At 38.3% G+C, this 22602-nt stretch overlaps 1 protein-coding gene across 1 annotated transcript in view; it reads left to right on the forward strand.

Moving 5' to 3' along the window:
- Positions 1 to 10046: 10046 nt before the first annotated feature.
- IMPDH1 (inosine monophosphate dehydrogenase 1) overlaps positions 10047 to 22602 on the forward strand; it is a 56158-nt gene continuing 43602 nt past the window's right edge. Inside the window, exons 1-2 of the mRNA XM_053463124.1 lie at positions 10047 to 10068; positions 10254 to 10502. Coding sequence (XP_053319099.1) covers positions 10279 to 10502 — 224 coding nt within the window. The 5' untranslated portion in view covers positions 10047 to 10068; positions 10254 to 10278. The remainder of the gene's footprint in view (positions 10069 to 10253; positions 10503 to 22602) is intronic.

Raw genomic sequence — 22602 nt, forward strand, 5'->3', positions numbered from 1 at the left:
GCACTGTTGCATTTGCAACAGAAATATCTGAAATACCTTTTGATTGATCATATGTATATTATGCTGTGAGTTTAATATTCTCCATTGTACCTGTTCATACACTTGTGGTACCTTATTGCATTACCCCCAAAGTGTATGTGTTTCTTCTTGACTGGATGTAAGCCTTGAAGCACTGTTGGTAGCATTCTCTTTAACATATTTATTTTTAGGTGGAAACTGCGTGACTTGCTTCTATTTGCAGTTATGTTTGTTAAATGTTCTGTGTACTTAAACCATCGGTTTCCAATAAGTGCAAAATCCTCTGGGGAACCCACATAACAACTTCACCCTAGGCTAGTATTAGCTCTCCTGGGTGAATGTGGTAGAAATATATCCTGTTTCTAGGTAATCACACACAAGAAAGGACTATGGTCAGAGGTGCAGATCCATTCCTTGGAGACTACGATCTGATCTTTACATGTGGAAAAAAAAAACTTGCTATGTAGCCTGATAGTTTCAAATATAATCTACAGGTCCATAATACATTAATAGGTTATTGGAAAATAAAAAGAAGAAATTTAAGATGTAATACATTCAACACTGGGTTAAATATAAGATTTCCCTAGCTGATGTGTTTATTCAAGCAGCCATTGTGAGAATTGTCTGACCACGGAGGAGGAGGGGATCTGCAGCTTCTCCTTAAGGTAAGTACCCTGTTTCTTCCATTTTCTAAGAATGTATAAGGTACTCCATAAACTATTTCATATGCATTGTTCTTTAGTGGGGCTGTCAGTGTCACAAACATTAAACTATTTGTTCAACTGGTTTTGTTTTATGAAGAAAGAACATATGGAAACATTATGAATTTTACACACTAGGGGGCGACTCATGCTGCTACTTTGATGGAACTGCACCACACACCTCTGCCCTTAATTGTTCATAAACTCTACTATTCTCTGCAGCTGAAAAAAGTGTCAGATAACAAGATAATGCTGATCGACCCGAGTCTAACCTTGAATGCCTGCTTTTTTGCACTACATAAAGGGTTTGGCTTTATTCAGTAAGCAGTGAGGTGAGTTGAAATGAGAATAAAAAAAATAAAGTAAATAAAGTATGCACTATGAGGAGCCAGGTGCTAGGGCCTTACCTGGTACTGTAGCGCTAGAGAGTAGGAACCACATGCAAGTACTCTGTGCTTTACAAAGCCCACTGGCAGGTTATCTGCTAGTGTATGTAACTTGCAGATGCAGCAGGACATAGAACTCTTTGGTGGATTTGCAAAGTCATAGGCTCAGGTGCATATATGACAGGTCTGAAAATGACAGCAGGGACCAAATGACAAAGGAAAGCAAGATGACAGAGGACTTGCAAAAACTCTGTCTATGTCCACAAATCCAGAGACAGGTAGACAAAAGATAATACTGGAGCAGTGGTAGGATTTCAAGTTCAGGGTCTGAACAATCTGAGAAGGAGTTACCCAGGTGGTCCAGTCCAATTGGTATGGGACAAGGTAACAGACTACACTAAAACAACAAATGTAGAAAGCCACATGCTTTTTACACAGCCAAAGTCCTGCCCCTCAGCCACTGACACCTGAAATGTTGGGGGTATGACAGATATTTTAGTAAACTATTTCCAAATAGTATATCACCCCTTTATGTCCATAGATGTACCTGGTTTAGATATAAGTAAACCTAAATCTGAATGGCTAAGAATCTCAACATGTCTGTGTGCGTGTTTGAAATTGGTACTTATGTGACAGATTAAATATAGAGCAAATTAGGCAAACTGCACATTTAGCACAGAAATATGGTAGTGATAAGTACAGAATTCATTAGTACCAGTGTCAAGGTACCAAGAAGGGTTGGGAACTCTTGGGCCTGCCTGCTCTGCCTGCTCTGACATCACATCCATTTATTACAATGCATACACTCATTGCTGGAGACATAAATCGTTAACTCTATCTATAGAATGTATTTGCTTATTATAAGTTGCTTATTACATTTGTTAATACTATGATAAATGTAAAATACATGCTCTGTATTTAACTTTTAGCTTTCTATTATGCTAAGTATGCTACTTATATGCTAAGTATGCTACGCAGTCTAGACAAAGAGCTCCGGTAGCTGCTATTAATACCCAAGACGTAAGATAAGTCTCTTTTCTCTTTTTATGCAAGTCATTTGAACTTGGTAAGATAAGAAAACATGTTCTGACATAGATGCACTGTTAGCAATATTCACGCTGTTATCATTGCCTCCATAAGGTGCTCACAGATATTTCTAGGAAAGCCCTACAGATTAAGGCCTGTTCTGCTTTATACAGTACATGATTACAAAATGAAAACTGGTCCCTCCTTTAGGCCGTTTAATGAAGACAGGTGAATGAGTTAATTCAATTCCACAGTGCTTCCAACTCGTGAACGAATTACATTGTATTTGATCACTGACTGCATATGTAGCTCAGTAGTTGGAAACATAGAATTTGATGGCAGATAAGAACTATTAGGTCCATCTAGTCTTTTCATTTAAGCCATGCAGACACACACAGCCTTCACACTTGTAAATGAGCTACAAACTACACGGTATCTGTACTGGGTAGCCTAGAGCGTAATCCTGCAGGGTGATGCAGAGTGTGTGGCTGCCCCCTTTGTCCAGGGATCCAGGATGGAAATGTTGGTGAGCATGATTTTAGCTAATGTTAAGACTCAGACCTTAATCAGTCCTTGGTCTCATTTTAGATAACTTTATGTCTGTCCCATACACGTTTAAATTCCCTCACTGTATTAACCTCTACCACTTTTACTGGGAGGCTGTTGCATTTATCCACCACCCTCTCAGTAATGTAAACAAAGTAGGTATAAGCTAGTGCTTGGAGAATTAATAAAAAATAATCTATATACGTGTTGAGGATGTTAAAAAAAACAATTGCATATGTAGGTGAACTTTTAAACTATCTTAAACTAAGTATCCCCAAAATGATTACATTGCTAAACAAAAAGCACAAGGTAAATTTTAATTAATTTATGCAAAAAGCTGTTCTCCGTAAGTGGGAAACCAAGGTTGTATTGGTGTCAGCCCAAGGCATATTGCAGCTCCTTCGTAATGTTTATTTGTCGGGGAAGAGGAGACAACACAATTTTTTTTAACCAGAAGGGATGCTGGTGTTCGGCAATTTTCAGAGTATTAACAGAATTCAGAATGTTGGTTCAGGCTAGGTTTTTGTGGACAGGTCTAGGTATGCGATGTGTTTCTAAACTGTGCCTAACAGTTTATAGAGAACTGGATACAAGTTATGCTATATGTGAAATACATTTCATATATCTTGCGTTTCCATATTATGTGTAACTTTTGGATCATTGTTTTACGTTCACCCATCACTTATAAGAAATAGAGATCATGTAAGAAGATCAATTGTACCAAATCTATACCAACTTGGTAATGGGGTGGTATAGTGAGATATTCATTTGGAAACACTAGGAGATTTAGTATATGTATGATGATTGCTATAATATGTGTCAAATATACTGCTTTAAAAACTGCTGACTCTTCCCTATACACTTCAGCCCTAAAGGGATTGTACTCCTGAGACTCAGATTGCAATAATATTGCAAAAATATGGGAGGTTAAATTAATACTTAAATTTAACTCTTTAAATGCTGGCCTCAACCGGGATAGGGAATTTGTATCCCATCATCACTTTGTAGATAACAAACCAGACATGCACACAACCTGACCCCATTAGAGTTCTGAATACCTCCTGACACCTCCTTTTATGACTCCAATCCACCTCTGATTTTAACACTGTTGACCGATCAAAGAACCTTGTCTTGGGCATTTTGATGTTATCTGCTTCCCAATTGTAACCATGCTATTTGACTGATACTTAAAGAGAGGTTTTTCACATTATTGTATAACATGCCTGATGAAGGGACCTGAGAGAAGCTTGCTATCTATACTTACTCAGTTGGCCAATAAAGGTATCATTCAAACTCCACTTGTTCCCACTTAAAGGATACTTTAGAATAAACATCAATTGTTCTCATTTTCATGTCAATGCCTGTATAAAACATATTTAATGCATTAAAGGCTAGTATATAAAGAAGTGGGTGAGCTGGTAGTGGGCATGAGTCAGGATGGGCACTACCTAGATCAGCCTCTTCACATGAGATGGCCATAGCCAGGTATTCCACTTGAAGCAATATCATCTCACCTGCGTCTACAAGTAACATCCTATGTCATACATTCTCTAATGCCAGTAAAATATGTTTAGAAATTTGTCTAAATACAACACACTCTTTCACTTCTAAATCCATTACTCAGTTTCATAAATAGCTAATAATAGGCCTCAAGTCATATAGAACGTTTCTGTCCAGGACTGCCCCGAAGTCTTGCCTCTAGCCACTCCTTCTAAAATAAAAGTGCCATTCTTTCAACATTTCAAATGTTGCTATGCTAGCATTATAACGCAGTCCTTAAATACGCTGTATTGGTAAGCAATGCAGCCCGTATCTGGTAGGCTTCAGTAAGGCATTATCTCCCGTCCTGTAGCATTATGTGCTCCTTTACTGGTATTACACTGCTTTCTTGTCCACGGTTGTATTGAGTGGTCTTTTATTGGCATAAACATCAGCCTTTCAAAAGCTGTTTCATATGTACACACCTAAGCGCAATGGACCTTTTGGTGGTGGCACCCATACCAACGTTTTATTTTTTGTATATTATTTATTTTATAAGCTTTGCACACAGGCTTATGTAATTTTCAGGAAATGCACAACATCCAATGTTCATATTGAGAACAGATGGGAAGGTTAACATGGGATGCCAACTAGAAGAGAGAAGCTGATAATCCATTATTTGAATAATGATTCTTCTGTCACATCTGTCATGTTAAGAAGGTCACACGGAAGGTCATGTGTATAATGTCATGGACGCGGTGTTGTGAATCATCATAAGGACTACAAACTTGGTGGGACATAATTATAACATTTTTAAGGCCTCAATGTTTAGCAACCAGCTGGTGGCAGCCTCTGGTGGATTCTCTAGGGTGACTGCATTTCCTGGATTGTCAGTAAATAAAAGCTGCTGTCCCATGCCCCAGGCAATGCTGGAGTGAAATAAATCTATTATACGCTGCCTTTCCCAACCTATGTCTAACAGCAGCAAGGGTGAGGGCAGGCAGAGAAACTTACTGATGTCTGTAAATCCTATAAGTCAAGCTAACACCCTCCTGTGCCTTCTAAGGGCAATCAGGACTACAGCGGGGAGGCATCCTCTCCCTACTTTCCTGGAATATGTATCTCTTTAGCTCAGATGGTATGTTGCATTCGTTTAAACAGTCAGTGCTTTGCACACCCTATTTAACACTTTCAGTGCTGACTTGGCTGGCTGCTTCATGCTAGATATTCCTATGATAGCACATAGTCATGCAAAATGTTGAAGGGTTAACAAGGCGTCTTGCACAAAGAAGAGAAAATTTATTTTTTTCTTACGCCACGTCCTGCCGTAAATGTTATCTGGAAACCTGGCTAGACTCTACGTGATAACGCTCTTCTAGGAAGACTTTCCACAAGATTTGCAACTGTGTCTGTGTGAATTTGTGCCCATTTAGACAAAAGAGCATTTGTGAGGTCAGGAATTGATGTTGGATGAGAACGCCTGGATCACAGCACTATCTTGGTAAACACAGCACGGCAAGGCCTTGTCCGTACATGGACACCAGTGTCCATGGCAATGTTTCTGAAAGTCCATAGAACATCATTAATTTGTCCACCACAGACCCCAGTAAATCCTGCCCACAGGGGCAGGGGTCTGTTCAGACTAATAATACACTTCAACAATAGATTATCTGGTACTGTTATGCCCAAGAATGGTGGTAATATTACAGTTAGTGATATGAAATTAAGCCATCAAAATTATGTAAAATCACAACATAAAAATGAATATATGCTGATTTATTATGTCATGGCCTGATCTGATACAGAAAAGTTGAGAGTCAATTTATTGTGCTTCACAATATCTGTAAATAGCATTTAAGGTACACTTGTTATTTTTTATTTGACATTACAAATTTATTTTTTGTGATTGCTTTCTATTTTTGTGGCACTAACTTAGTATATGTAATGGTTAGTGAGGACAGGATACCAGGAACGGTGATTGAACAGGGAAGGTGCACAGACACTAGAACTGTACCGCAAGGCAAAGGGGAAGACAAAGCCAGGCTGGGCCAGCAATAAATGGGCAACATCAGGAGCCATATCTTGGAGCAAAATTGGAATAGTAGACAAGCCGGGACAGGAAACCAAACATCAGGAGCATCAAACAGAATCAGGAACAAATATTAGGGTCAAAGGGAATGCTGTATCAAAACCTTCAAAACACAGTATTATATTGTAGCGCATAAACACATACACACCAACCAAGGGCAATAATTATTGGGAAAGCCCGGCGTTTTATAGACTTCTTCCAGAATCATCTGAAGTCAACCATAAGGTAGGGTCGCATAATAGGCTTCACATACATCATAAGCACGCCCAGCTTCTTCTGATGCAGACTACTCGTGCAGGGAGTAAAAGTGTATCTGGGAAATGGTGTTTCTCTTTGGCACGGTACAGTCTACAGGTGAGTCACTGTTGTATTTGATGATGCTAAACTTTAATATCAACCTACTGTGACCCAGCCGAAAATCACCCTTGCTTGTACTAATGTGAAGTTTCATGCATAGCATATGGGTGGGTACTTCAGGTTTCACTACAGACCTGTAAACAGTACCATACAACTCTTAAAGTATCAGAGTGTTTGTGTTCACATTGTCTTTAGATTAATGTACACTGTAAGATAACCCTTATGCCCCAAAAATTACCTGTCATCATAAATTTGCCTGTTTATGATGTATTAATGTTCAGTCTGTATATGTACTTCTGTTTTATTATGTCATTGACCAAAAAAAATGTGGATTACTTTCTTGAGACCAACTATGCATTGAACATCTCTTTAAATGAGGGACTCATCAGAAACAGGCTGTCTGTATACATACCACTCTAGGACATAAGGTTAAGTAATGTAACATATTTTTGGTGTCAGCAAATCCCAAATTATATAAAAATAGACTTAACTGTTTGTTTAGTTGACGTGTGATACACTGTGGAACATCTTTGGAAAATCACTATGGAAAAGGTGGCACTATCTTTGTACGCAAATAAAAAGAAGTTCATTTGAGGACACTCGCTAATTAATCTCTCTCTTGGGTTAAACAATGAATAAACTGGGAATTAAAATTACATTTCATACGTGTTTATATACTACCCAAATAAACAGTATCACTAGCTACTCACAGATCTGATGTGAACTACTAAAACTAGTGATGGTATAAAATGAAATAAAATACAAGGATAATGTACAATTAGTCAATAAAGGGGAACTCCTAGCATTTTTTTTCCTTACTAGTTTCAATAGTTTGAAAAAAATACTGCACTCTTTTCTTTTTTTCTTTTTTTTTTTTTTTTTACAATTCTAGTTTTTGCATGGTAAAATGTTTTCAGACAGCTACATATTAGCCAATTGTATGCATGGGTGTCCACATGATTTTTTCTATCCTCCCTACCTTTTCCCCTCTCCCACCCCAATATCCCCCATTGTCTACCTTTGTTGTCCCAGGATAGGGGTTTCCAGGAGGGAGGCAAATGTTAGTTATCCATTAGTAGGAAAAATAATATGACCATAGAAGTAGTAGCTACAGACCATCATGTACCTGCGCAACATGAGAACTTTAGTTTACAATATCTGGGGAGGTAAAGATTAGCCACAACTACTCCAGTCTACAATTCCTATGGTGTTTAGCCAGTAATGGTGACTGTATATAACGGACGTTGCTGTTACTGTGTATACCACCACAACAACAGTCTATAACTATAATTCCCAAAAAGCTCAGCTAGCAATATGCCTGCTGAATATCATTATAGATGCAGTCAACCTAACTTAGTGTTTGTACTGTAGACTTAGTGTAGGGTCTCCAAACCGAATCAGCAGTTACCAGCTACTATTCCTAGAATAATCAACTAGCAATGTTGCTGACTTAACATCATGAGAGTTGCAGTCAGGAAAAGTTAATGTTGTGTAGTGTAGCTCTGAGATGCACAGCAAACATTCTGAGGTATTACTAAAAGGAGCATAGTTAGAGGGGACTAAAAAAAGGGACATAGAGTCTTGGAACCAAAATAGGACACTTGGTAGTTTTGCAGCAGTTGCGGTAACATTTGGCACTCAAGAAGCTGTTATTACATTTCTCGTGATGTTTAGCCAGCCAAATGAATGGCTGAGCATCATAAGATGTGCATTCCACAGCAGCTGCCGTACCAATCCATATTGATATAAAAAAACTAACCTTTGGCACTCCAGTTGTTCATACTAAACATACCAGACTGGCTGAGAGTCATGGGAGCTGGGATGTATAGAATGAAATATAAGCTTTATTTGCTGACTACCAAGAGATTTTTCTGCCTCTATGTCTAGTAAACCTACTCTAAACAGTCTAGTGTTTCCCCCCTCCCCTGGTGTTCCAGTGGGGCTCTTTGAATTTCCAGGGGGGAATCTTGTCCCCCTCCTCCGAATGCCCACCTTTGTAATTGCTCTACCGTAGTTCTGTAGCCCAATCTACTAGGCAAACACCCGAACTCCTAATCATACCACCTGTAAGCCATAACATTTCTTAATCAGACAATCTGACTTATGAAAGTCTATGCAGGAAATAATTTTACTGGGCAAGCAAGACTACTTTAGCCCTACCATAAAGAAAGAGCTTAGTGTGGTGTCTGAACAGGGAAAGTCAACCAACGTATCTCCTGACCGAGAACGATGGCAGCATCCAGGTCTGCAGATAAAGGAAGGAACTAAATAAAAAAGATTTCTTTATTGCTAAACTACATAACTACAAGTATGCAGCACTGTATTAAACACTTAATGTTCCATAGGACGTCCCCTTTCACCAGACAATTGTACAGATAAAAACATATATAAATCTAAATACTGTATACAACAAAATGGATAAGCTTTAATATTTGCAGGTGTACGCTTCATGATGATGGTAGGTCAAACTTTAAATGGACAGTTTATTGTTCCTAACAGCCCTAGAGCTAACTGGCTGACAGTATAACACAAACGCATTTTGGCTAGCAGGATATATGTCTGGCTGAACACATCTTCTGCAACCCTAGGAGTCTGGGGCAGGAGAGAAAAGAAAGGGGCAAATGGGAAAGGTAGTAAGTTAATTTAACAGACACTAAGCTCATAGAAATGACAGTGATGGCATGATAGCTTGAGTGTTGCTTTAAGCAATACAGTTCAAAGAGGTAAAAGTATCATGATACTTTAAGGGCCTTACATCTTTTTCAATAATTCTAGAAGCAGACCTAAGTCATAAAGCACGGTGTTCTTTTGGTTGCATTACTTTTCAAATCATTTCGTTAGCTGATACATCAACATTGTAAGACTTGTGACATTGTATGCATCGTCCATGAATAAAATTCTTATGTTACTCATTTTCATATAAATAAATCAGCTGCCTAGTATGTTTGAACCGGAGAGATGGGAAGTGGCTACTAAACCCCACGTGTCCCCAGTAAGTGAAAAATAGATCTGATGCTTGCCAGAGGTGTAAAGGAAGCTGCTGCGATTCATGTGGTTGTGTTTGTTTTAGGATGGCTCCTATAAAGCACTAATTTATAGAGCAGATTATTGATTGAACCATAGTATTATGCATGTGGAGCGCTAAGCAATGGGTCTATTGCTGTCCGAAGCACACAATAAGCTTCATGTACCATTAAACACACATCAGCAGAAGCTGTGAGGCCTGGCACCTCTGATAAAGGTATCCAGAAGAAGGCTGGGTACATAGCAGCCCTCTGTGCAGTACTCACAATCTGTCCTCTGGGTGGAGACAGCTCCTGGAGACAGAGACAGGCAGAGAGGAAAGGGGGCAGGGAATCTGCAAGTGTGCAAATTCCCCAGCTATCAGCATGTTAAGTACTCCGATCCTCTTTGACAGATAGAGCGACTGCACAGCTCAGGGAAGCCAGTATTCTGTCTGCTCTGGGTGAGTGCAGCTCTTTGGGTGACTTGTCTTCATACTTGCAGGACAGTCATCTAGCACTCTGCTTACCTGTTCAGTTACCTGTTCAAACTATCCCAGTTTTTTTTTATATATATATATAAAGCTGTTTAGAATGCTCAATTGACTGTGTAACTATCTTTTTTTTCTCACCCACAATCCTCACCCAGCAACCTCAGTCCCTCTTGTCCTGGGATGGATGGGTACAGGTATGAAGGAGATGCTCAGCAAGGACTCTATGACTACAGGCTGATTGTTGGGGACGTGAAGGAGCCCCCACTGTCCCCGACACGTACCTCCCATCGACGCTCACTCATTAATGGTTTCTCACCAGTACACAGTGGTCACCTCCATGGGCATGAAACAGCAGCACAGAGGTACAGTGCTACCCGGCTGCAGGCGGGGTATGAACCTGAGAGGTAAGAAGGAACAGTAGAGAAGTAGGATATGGCGGATTATTATTTAATCTTTTAACAACCAACAGGACTTGCAATTTATTACTTTGAAATGTAACAGCAATAACGAAAGCTTTTAGTAACTTTTAACTTTAAGTTAAAATGAGTATGCTTGTAGTAACCTATTCTAGCATCGAAATAGGCTGGAGATTTGGTAAAAAGAGGCCAGAGTAGGGAACAACCCTTAAGTACCAGCAGGATACTCAACACATTGAAAAGGAATGTGTTGCGCCCAATAATAACATTCAGAAGTTGAAAGGTGCAATCTTCAGCATCTACTATGGTGGACTAAAAGAGAGATGAGCAATGCATGATAGACCATAGACTTACTGCCTCAATAAAGTACAAGTATTATTATTAGCTCAAGTATTTAAAGCAGTTTAGAACCTTATTAAAAATGGCAATAGTTGTTTGTTTTGTAAAACATATTAAACTTAATATTAACTTCAAGTTCCAAACCAGGTCTGCTTCCCATGTAGGAGACACTGCTCGGACAGAATTTCTCAGTATAACCTGTATTTGTTTAATACAATAATACAATTATATGTGTTATCACTGAAAACTTGATTTTATTCACTAGTGAGCAATGAGAAATGGAGACTTAGCAAAAATATATATATATATATCTGGGGGCTAAAGCCAGACTTTGCCCTGGAAATTACTGAGTTTCAGTCTGGAAATATCTGAGCTTGAGGTCTGAGGATCTTCGTTATGCTTGCTGTGTTGTCCCATTTTTAATTAACAAGTAAATATTCATGTGTGGGTTTGTGTACCATGCCAAATTTTTAATAGAATGATAATTGGAAGGTAAATATTCACTCGTGGGTAGATAAAGTCTTTAAATGTATTCTACTTTTTTATCGATCCAAGACCTACATCAATAATAGGGCCAACAGTTTACCTACCTCACAAACAACATTATAAAGTAATTTATACCCACCAAAGTTAAGTAGGTAATAAAGACAGAGACAGTTTCTATTAAAGCACAGGTAATACAACATTAAAACGCAACAAGATGTTGGACTTTTGCATAATGGCAAATACATAAACAATGTTTAAATATTATATATATATATATATATATATATATATATATATATCATTTTGCATATTAGCAAATATGTAAACATTAATTGATTACCACCATCCATGTTTAGATATATTTTATATATATATATATATATATATATATATATAAACATGTAGATACAAACATATAATTTGCATATTGGCAAATACATAAACATTACCACCACAAACCACCATACAAACCACCAAAACCCAGAGCGGCCACCTACCTAGCCAGCTAAATGTTGGCTAAAAGATGATGCAGTGTACCCAGGGCTTCATCCACTTTTTCCCCCATCCCCTAGTGACTCTTGAGAAATACAACTTAATTTCATGTTATAAACTGCGTATTACCCTGGACCAATTTATGCCTTTTTGGTATACCCTCCATAAAAGATGGTAAATGCTAAAACTTATTGATTAAATAAATCTTTTTTTTTTTTCTTAGAAATTTATTAAGATTTTCAAAATAATGCATATCAGTACATTCCTTCCATAATTAGCAATAGAAAAAAGAGAAATAGGTTTTCCATAATTTCAACATTTTACAGGAAGGTAAATACCATTATAATCTGAAATACCAACTTTACATATAATGTTCAAGTTGTACATTCTTACATCATTCATTCAACCATCACATATACTTGGGGATTAAATAAATCTTAGCATGTTACATATCTTTATTTGTTTTAAAAAGACAGCTAGTTAATATACAGGAAAAACAATAAATCACAAATATATCAATGACAGCATAATGTTTTTGAACTATAATTCTTTCACTACAGTGTTTTATTTGCAAAAGTGGGAGATGGCAACTTGTTAGTTGTTAGCAGAATTGCAATTTCAACTTGCCAACTTCAGTAGAAAAAGTTAAAGGCCAACCCAAATGAGCTTCTACAATAAGCCGAACTGGGGGAACCTCCTAACCCTAACCCTAACCCTAATGCCCACAATTATGACATAAGAACCAGTAATAAAGTTTACGGTTATGTCATCATTACAAAGGTATGTGATTATAAAAATGTCGATCCCTGTACCAAAGATACATGCAAATGATAAAACTACCTCTTTAGGTTATAATGATGACAGCACAATGCTAGCTGTATAATACTGATGTTACACTTATACAGTTTGTGCTTTCACATGCATACTTTCACCCTGTACACTGTAAACTATTATTATTGTGCTTAGGAATAAGGCTGCAACTACAGCACATACTGTATAATAGCACTTTATACCAGACACTGTACCTGTCATATCACACACAGATGATTTTCTATGCCTACATTCCAAGAAGGTTACATGAATGAAAGTGAAAGGGAAAAATTACAATGTAAAAAAAACATTAAACAAAACTTAAGAAGATACATACATGATCACTAGGCAAATCGTACTTTGTTGTCATTTGAAAATCATTTATTATAATTTTTTTTAAAGGTTGACAATTGTATTGTGTTCTAGAATTTTGGTCGATGAAGCCATCAAATACATGGCCTGTAAATGTCAGTAAATGTCAGTTGTAAACAGTGACGCTAAACATGTGCTACACCTGCACTTGTGTTAATGCTTGTAACAGCGACATGCGCTACACCTGTGTTTGTGTTAATGGTTACAATAGTGCCATGCATTACATCTGTACTAGTGTTAGTGGTTACGACAGTGCTATGCATTACACCTGTACTTGTGTTAATGGTTACAATAGTGCCATGTACTACCCTGCACTCAGGGGCGGGCTGGGCCGGGGGGCAGGGTGGCAATTGCCCCCCAGGCCGCCTGAAATCTAATCTAAACGGTCGCTGGGTGCTGATGTCGCCGGCCGGCACTACTTTAATACTTTTTTTTTAAAATGTAATATGGCAAGTCGATACGGCTATTAAATGAAAAAAAAATTAAAGCAAAAGCTAAAGTATTAAAGCAGCTCCGGCCGGCGGCATCAGCACCCAGCGGCGGTATGTGATGGCCGCCAAGTGATGGGAGCAGCATGAGGGGTGAAAGCTCCGCCCCCTCGCACTCACCCTTCACCCCTCACGCTGCTCCCATCACTATGCGGCCATCAGATTGTTGGAAATCGAATCTAAACGGCCGCTGGGTGCTGATGCTGCCGGCCGGCGCTACTTTAATACTTTATTTATTTATTTTTAATATGGCAAGCCGATCCGGCGTATTAAATAAATAAAAAAGGGATTAAAGTAGCTCCGGCCGGTGGCATCAGCATCCAGCGGCCGTTTAGGTAAGTTTTCCAGCAGTCTGATGGCCGCATAGTGATGGGAGCAGCGTGAGGGGTGAAAGGTGAGTGCGAGTGGGCAGAGCCACTTCACTTGACTTGCCCCCCAGGCCTTAGGCCGCCAGCCCTCCCCTGCCTGCACTTGTGTTAATGCTTGGGACAGTGCTATGTGCTACACCTGTACTTGTGTTAATGGTTACAACAGTGCCGTGTACTACCCTGCACTTGTGTTAATGCTTGGGGCAGTGCTACGTGCTACACCTGTACATGTGTTAATGGCGATGACAGTGCTGTGCAATACACCTGTATTTTGTTGTGATTGGACTGTATAATTTAAATATAACATAATAAGTTATTATAAAGGGTCCAATTTAATGAATGACCTGTCTAGATCTAGACTACTGCAAAAAAAAAATTATAATAAGACAATAAATAAAAACTAAAATAACTATGACTGCATTAGTATAAAGTTGTCAGCAGTTCAACTCCCACCATACATAGTCGAGTAACATGCGCTAATCGTTTAAGTACATGTACACATGTAGCGCATGTAACTTTGTATGTGTGCACAATGTATGCTATTTTCAATTAAAAATCATTGCTTCTCAAATCGGATCAAAGCAATATTTCCACCTTCGTAGGGTTAGTTCAATTTCTGTCTGTCAATCTTCATTGCTAAACACCCTTTTGTAATTTATGTAGATAAAGGTGTATTAAATTGTACAATAAATAGACATTTCTGGTTATTGCAAAGGATTCTTTTGTATCATTTCTGGCACATGTCCCAGGAAACAATGAAAAGACTGAGCAATCACTATGAAGGTGGAACATTAAAAAACAAACCTAACACAGCGAAAAAAAAATAAATTAAAAAGTGCTTTAAATAATAACCCATGCAGCGCTGGCACCTTTTTAATACTATTCTGTATTGCACTGCAATGCTGGCACATTACATTTCATCTAGCAGCTCCTAAACTTCACTATTTAATATGAAGGGCCAATACTGGCAAATTTCTCCAGCACTGAGCTGGAACCACATAATGCATAATTCAATGTGTAGGGTACTTTGAAGGCGTCTCACTGATTTAACTATATATTATGCAGGGCCAGTGAAGCTTTTCTTGCGACACCCTCACTGGGGTTGGACCTTCATTATGTACAGCTGGTCCTTGAATAACATAATTTTGTTCAATGTTATTTTGTTGTAATGTTGATACCCACACCCTCACTCTCTCACTCACGTTCTTTCACACTCTCTGTCAATGTCTCCCTGCCTTCTCTGCTGACCGCTTCTGTGTTCCTGTCTTCTTGTTCAGCCTTTTGTCTTCGTGCGCTTCTGCCTGTGTCTTCTTTCTTGGTCCATATATCTGTGAATCAGCTTCTGAGAGCATCTTCTCCCCCGCTTCTCCAATACATCAATTAAACTAAAGTTGCAGGTTCCTAGAACCTATAGGCAACATTAAGTGAGGACCAGCTGTATAGCAAAGTCAAGAAGCTGAATCCACGACTCCCATGACAGCTATCCTTTTCTTGTATAAACTGCATTATGTATTTAGAAAATGCTGAGTGTTAGCTTTACCTTCTAACAATGCGTTAATCGAGTTTAGATCTGTCCAGAAACTTCTAGACATGGGTTTTGATTGTCTAAAATGCATAAGTATAATATATACCAATTTTCTACAGAGCCCATTGAATCGCTTAAGTGCAGATCTTAAGATTCCTTGTTACTGTAGCATTTTTAGCAGTAGTTGTCTCAGTCCTACACACGAGAATCTCACTTAATTGCAAACCATTTTTTCACCTGTTTAAAGGTGTCATTGAATCAAGGTATCGTATCATTTGTTTGCGAAGTCAGAGGCATGACCTCACTTTATTGCAATGGTTCCTATATAGATAATTTACAACACCAACGGATGTAGTATTGACATTATGGTACAATAACAGCAGTACTTGCGTTAGTGATACTGTTGTCTCCTACTTCAGGGACCTGTATCATATAGTTGGCAGTTTTATAAGTTGCAATAACATTTGCATCTGTGTTTCTGTGTCATGGTGACGCTATTAGTTAAACTTCTGTCCTGGAATGACAATAGGACAATAGTCTTCGTTGCTGCATCCCTACCACCAAAAAGGAGGTGTCCATATAATACAAATGATCATTGATGACATATGTGTCATTTCTGTTTTAAATATAATTAAGAGCATTTTAACAATGTAGACAGTCTATACTGTACAAAATAAGGCCAACAACTAAACTTATTTGAGAGACTTTTATCAGTGTAAGTAGAAGAAATATAAAGCAATCACCAGAAACAATCCCCCCAGATTTTTTTGGTACATGATATCTTACATTTGTATATTTGTAGCAGTTACCTAGCTCCACACTTGTCAGCCCTAGTGTTCATGTACGTCCCACACAGGTATTCCTCATTCCCCTTTACTAGAAGTTCAGATTGTTTGGTGAAGCAATAATGTTCTACAGTCCTCAAACACAATAAGGAAATGAATATATACATGCCCCTAATTATACCCCTTAAATCAAAAGTGTCAATGTTTGCCTATTTGAAGAGTTAGTTGTTATGTGGGTATACATGCATATTGATAGTATATACATAAAATGGCTCAAATGGCCCCTCATCAAACACAGCTAGCACAATGTGGCCCTCTAAAGATCATTGGGCTAATGACCTTATAATAAATAGCAATGAAGGAAGTGAGCTCCAAAGTGATACAGTTTAAAAATCCCATTCAGTATTAAGGTGCCTTAGGAGCTGTAAGGCAGAGCCCCGCGCACGCAATCCCAGGAAGGTGCCACAGGAACCAAGTCATGCTTCTCTGCTTTAGAGACACTTTAAGAACAAATGTAATAACTGGCAAAGTTACTCCATGGGGACTGTTGCCACGAAACCTGCAGAGTTGACTACTGGCTAAACATCATTATAATAGCAGTGTTTAGGTGATCTCAGATTTACCTCACTATTACATAATAGAAGCAACGTGTGTTATTGAGTCATTTAAGTGCTAAAGCCTAATAATAGATTGTACGCCCACAGGTTGAATCATGTACCATTCCGTGTTTCTACATGTGAACTTTAACCTCAATGTTTAGACTTTCCAATGGTGTGGAGCAACTTGGTGGTTCAAAAAAAAAATACACATAACCACCACAACAACAAAAACAATATATATAATATATAATTTGCCCAGCTAAGACTATTAATATGGAGCATTAATAGGCTTCTCTCATTGCAGTTGGTAACAGCCTCAGAGAGAATAGTTAAACCATTGCCCAGCCATTATAAATCAGCTTGTAGCCTAGGCTCAGCCTGTGCAGTGATGTGGATTACTCTGCTGCTTACCTGGGATGGAGAAGGGATGTGACATCAATGAATCCAAGCTGTTTGTGACACAGCTGATTTTATGCAGTCATCTGCACATATTCCCTCAGAGGACAGGCACTGAGATGCTGCTCAGTACTATTCAATATGGTTGCCATTAGTAAAGATGATGCGGCACTTTGTCCTCTATAAATGATTGTGAACAGCAATATAGCAATGCATATTTAATAGCATATAACCATTGTTATTGAACACAAGTATTTTCATTTGTGTAAAACATGATCAATATGATTATATTTTATTTATATAGCGCCAACAATTTATGCAGTATATACATTCAATGGGTGTGAGAAAATTAGAACTGACAGACTAAGACAAACTGATATATAATGTAAAGCGGGCCCTGCTCGCAAGCTTACAATCTAGAGGCTATGTAGAATATTTTGTACACACAATTAAATGAAATAAATAAGGTATAGTGAAGCATCGTAATGCATGAATGGTAACACTTCCCCTGTATACGTATTATATACAACAAATTTTCCAAGAGCATAGCAAATTAAAAGTATAGCGTTGTACAAAAATAATCAGAAAAATCAGGCATTCAGGGTGCCTAACATGTTCAAACATGCCCAATATAGGCCCTCAAGAAGCACCAGTGCTTTGCTTTGTCTGTTCTAGGTTCAAATGTTCAAAATGTCCAAATGGGGTCATCTATAAATAGGTTGTGCATTCACGGTATGTGGATGGGACATGGCATGAGCTGGGTGAAACTGGGGAAGATTGGACACATTTTTATTGTTGACAACCATCCATGCCTCTAAACTGAAGAACACTATACATTTGCATATCTCCCAACATATCAAATGGCCAACAAGGTGCACTTTCTATGAGGTATAGTTAGATGCATGGCTAGGTGGGCATCGCTTTATAGAGACTTTTCATGTGACTTGCTGATAGCTATTTATGAAAGTGAAAAAAACATTAAAATAGCCATTTTATTAATGCAATTTACCGGTACTTTATAAACCAAATTAGTGGCACTTTCAGGGCGGTAGAACATTCACATAAAGTCATACTCACCAAACATTCTGAGTTTTTACAAGAGTAACTATCCCTCTTTAAAAGGAACACTTAGGAGGTATGATTTTGGTGTGTTGTGGCAAAAGTGAATTTATAATATAGAAAATTTAACAATATAGAGCCAACTGATCTGAACACTTGACTTCTGGCAGAGAACCTACACAGATTTTAAATTGATGGCATTATACTTATAACCTGGAATTCGTAGTTAAGGGCTTTCTTTTGACTTAAGCAATAAATCATTGAATAATTAAATAGAGATTTGTCAACACATTCCTCTGTTGTGTACATTGGAGATAAAAACATTAATGTGTTGATATTATGGGCCAGAGGTAAGGAGGGCTTTACCAGGAAATGGCACTGAATAATCTCAAGACACAATGAATGCGGTTCAATAACACATATAGTATTCATCTGTTTCACAACTTGCATGAGTACCATGAAAGTGAAGAGCATACCTACACATTCTTTCTATGAAGCCAGGCATAAAAAAAAAATACCTGGGACTGTTCAAAAGTATAGTCTGTTTTCCGGAATAATAGACTTTTCTGATTCCCAGAAAATGCATGTTTCTTATATTCCAAATGTAAAGAAATGGCTGTTAATTTGTTTTAGCAAACATATGGTGTGGTTCATAATGAGGCATATACAGGTGCTTTTTAATACAATTTAATGATTCACCTATAGGGATTTTGTAGACTTTTTGGTCTGAAATAATTGTTTCACTGATTCCTGAAAATAGGTCCAGTTTTATCCATAAGGAATGCTGCTTGTTCAGGTATCAGCAATACGAGATGCATAGGCACCTATATACCTATCTCATTGAACTCTTCCCCTAATCTACTGAAAGGAGGAGGGATACGTAAGTATACTTTCAATAGGAGGTGTTAACGGAGACTAACTACGGTAACTAAAGAATGCCTCCACCGACTAGAATGCAGTTAAATCCATTGTACAAAATGCATTTAGCATGAAAGTAGGGCTGAAGTGGTCTTTTAACTACCTAAGAAGAATTGTAAAAAATCAACCCATGGCCTATATTTGTGCATTACAGCATTATTACAAATACATAGGTGTCAAAATGGTATATAAGTGTAAAGAAAACTTGTAGCTTGTACACATGAGAGAGGGCTTCCCGTCTTATCATTACACTGAGTCACAGGTGATGTTTCCTCCCTCACCACCACAAGCAGTGCTGGGCTCAGGTAACCTATAGAGGACTCGCCTATTACCACCAGTGAATAGCTCACCACCCTATATTAATCTTAGTAATACTTATAGTGTTATAGTAGTAAGTTCATCTCGATTCCTTGCCAATAGCTGTAAAAATAATCTGCTATATAAGTTATCTCCAAATATAGTAAATAGGTGAATTTTTTAACATACAAAGGAATAAATAAGGCAATCAAAGCACACACAGCTATTCGGTATCCTATAAAATTTATGTGTAGTTGGTTGGGGAATTAAAATTATATAATATAGAAGTAAATTCCAGGAATGGAGCAGTCAAAACATAGAATGATATAAAAATAGCCTTGTGTGGGGCAGTGTGAAATTCTCATGCACAGAAAAGCCCACATCTAAAAATTTGATGTAAACCTACATGTCAGAATGTAAAGTCATTTAAAAGCCTCTAAGTAACCAGTTTGCAGGGGCATTATAATTAAAAGCTAGTGCACGGTAACCGAGGAACCTAACAGTTTGAAGGGCAGCAGCCTGGTAGTTTGAACAGAAAGCGAAGACAGGGCTCCATGTGAGGTAAGAGGGAGGGAAGCACACAGAGGAAAAAATGTGTTAAAATTGTGTGAAAAAATATTGCACAAAGCTATTGGGACAACAGCAGCTTCAACCTGAAATATGAAAGGTGTAAAATATAGATACTTTGATCCTTGACATAGCATTCAAATCTTTGAATGTTAAATTCCGGAAAAATATCCGTTTCACAAAAGGCAATAATTAATCCAACATTTACTGATGCGTTTCGCCCAACGTCTGCAGCTTCTTCAAAGCGGAGTTAGCATATGTGTACATGTGCTACTGTATGGTGTTAGCATGAGTGAGTGTTAGTGAATGGTATAAGCATGTCAGGGCTGAGCCTACTTGGTGTGAGGGAGAGGAGGGGGATAGTGTGTATATGTGTGTAGGTGTATGTTGTTAGAATGAGTAGGTGTTAGGGTGAAAGTGTGTGTTAAGGGGGGGCGCTAAATTAATCCTGTACCCAGCACTACTAACCCTATGTTCACTACAGTTGTGTTTTCATTTATTATAGATGACCAACTCCTGCAAGCTTTATTGTAAGTAGAGCTTGTTTTGGTTCTGTATGATGTATAGTTAAATCAGTGAGAGCCTCCTTGATGAACCCCTTTTGTATTTGCACTGTGAAGGGGCTCCTCCATGGTGATCTAGTGGCACAGATGTTACTTGTTACCGGCTGCAACCCCCTTGGACCTAATGCTGTAGGTTCTCCAGCAATCTTACCTGCAAAGTCCTTTGCTAGTGAATAAACCCCATTGTTGCTTAGTAAATATAAGCAGGGATAACACAAAAACACGGGTATCTGTCTTGACTTCCCCTTGTCAAATTCATTGGTCTTGGTGCTCGCATGTACTTGGATTATTGTACTAAGTATAAGACATTTTTACTAAATGTAATGCATTTTATCTGCATCTTTAACCTATGCAGTTTAACATTCCTAATAATATCAATAGGCCTACATACATATTGTATGTAAATGGTGAGTTGTATTTAACCACTAGGAGCTTCTAGACCTACCATATTAATTCAAGGGAACTAACTAGACTAGACCTCCAGCGTACTATTGAGTGCTTATTAAAACCAAAAATATATAGAGCTGTCCTAGCATTTTACCCTTCCCAAATTAGGATTTGTCTGCAAACTCCACACTCAGTCCCTTCCCTCTTGGTAGCTGGTCTTGGCATTTTCCGGAAACAAAAACTGATGTTAATGAAATATTTAAACCTTGCATAGCTTCGTGCCATAACTAGTGGGTTCGTGAGGGCGCTGTCCCCAGGTTCTCTCGTATGTTAGTAGGCAGTTGCATGCATGAGGAGACCCTGGAGGCATATTAGGACAGTAGATACCCTAGGGCCAATCCTGCTGATATGCAGTATAAAACAGATCATGCAAAACGTGTAATGCTCTTGTTCTCAGTAAGGTACTTTGTTAAGCTTTTTTTGCCGCCGCTAATGACTGGAAGCAGGCGGCATGGAGAAGAGCAGTATGTGTTAATTGTCAGCTCAGCACATGGGTGGCACTGTCAGTTGCTTGTGGCATCAGGGGAGCAGTGGTAATTAAGGCTGTTGTCTTTGTAGCTCGTTAGCATGTACGAGATGATGACTTTGCTTTTTACTTTGCCTGTAGTACTAGATGCAGAGTTTATGGAAATCAACTGGTAAACGTCCTAATAGGAATGCATTTTACATGCAGCTTTTATGTTCTGCCCGCTGTTTTTGCATTTTCACATATAAGCAAATAGCTTTTAGTTAGGAATCCTTGAAACAAAACCTGAACAATATAAATTAGAAGGGATACCGATTCTATAAATGAAATTATGGTCTATAGTATTACTGCTCCTATAATAGACATCGCATAGTCAGACATTACTGTGTTTATTGTTGTATTCTTACTGGTGTAAGGGAGGTATGATTTTCATGTTATCTCCATAAAAGTCATCTCTCTTCACATTATTATTATTTATTATTTTATATAGAGCCATCAGATTCCGCAGCGCTGTACAAAGGGTAGACAGGACAACTAGCATTTAACATCACAAGATGACATACAGAAACAGATGAGGAGGGCCTTGCTCAAACGAGCTTACAATCTAAATCCGCAAACTGTGGCCTTTTTACCCCCAATGGAAATAGAGTTTTTAAGTTGTTGCCTTTCATTGGGCCGGCATAGATGTAAAGTTACATCAGAGGTCTCTTCTTCATACGGGATCCATCTGATAAAGAGACATCTGTGGTCCTGAAAGCCTATGTAACTCGTGTTTAAAGATGATAACGCTGTTATGTTAAGTACACAAGCTATAGATGAAACTGTTGCAAATATTAAGAATATGACTGTAATCATGCTAAAAGATTTTGGTTTGACCATTCCAGTAAGTAGTTTGAAATTGTCTTTGGAGGCAGTGCACTTATGTAAAGTTATGCAGCATATGAACATTAACGTAAAATCTGAATTGTTAGCCTGTTATACCCCACGGAGCTGGAATCCTGAAAAAAGGGCAAATAATAATTACATGAGGGCAAGCAAAGTTCAGGCTGGGTCACTGTTTCATGTTCCAGACAGGATAAGTTCAAGCGGGGTCAATAACATTTTGTGGGGT

This window comes from Spea bombifrons, chromosome 4 (genome assembly GCF_027358695.1).
Source record: "Spea bombifrons isolate aSpeBom1 chromosome 4, aSpeBom1.2.pri, whole genome shotgun sequence".
In the NCBI taxonomy this organism is placed as follows: Eukaryota; Metazoa; Chordata; class Amphibia; order Anura; family Pelobatidae; genus Spea; species Spea bombifrons.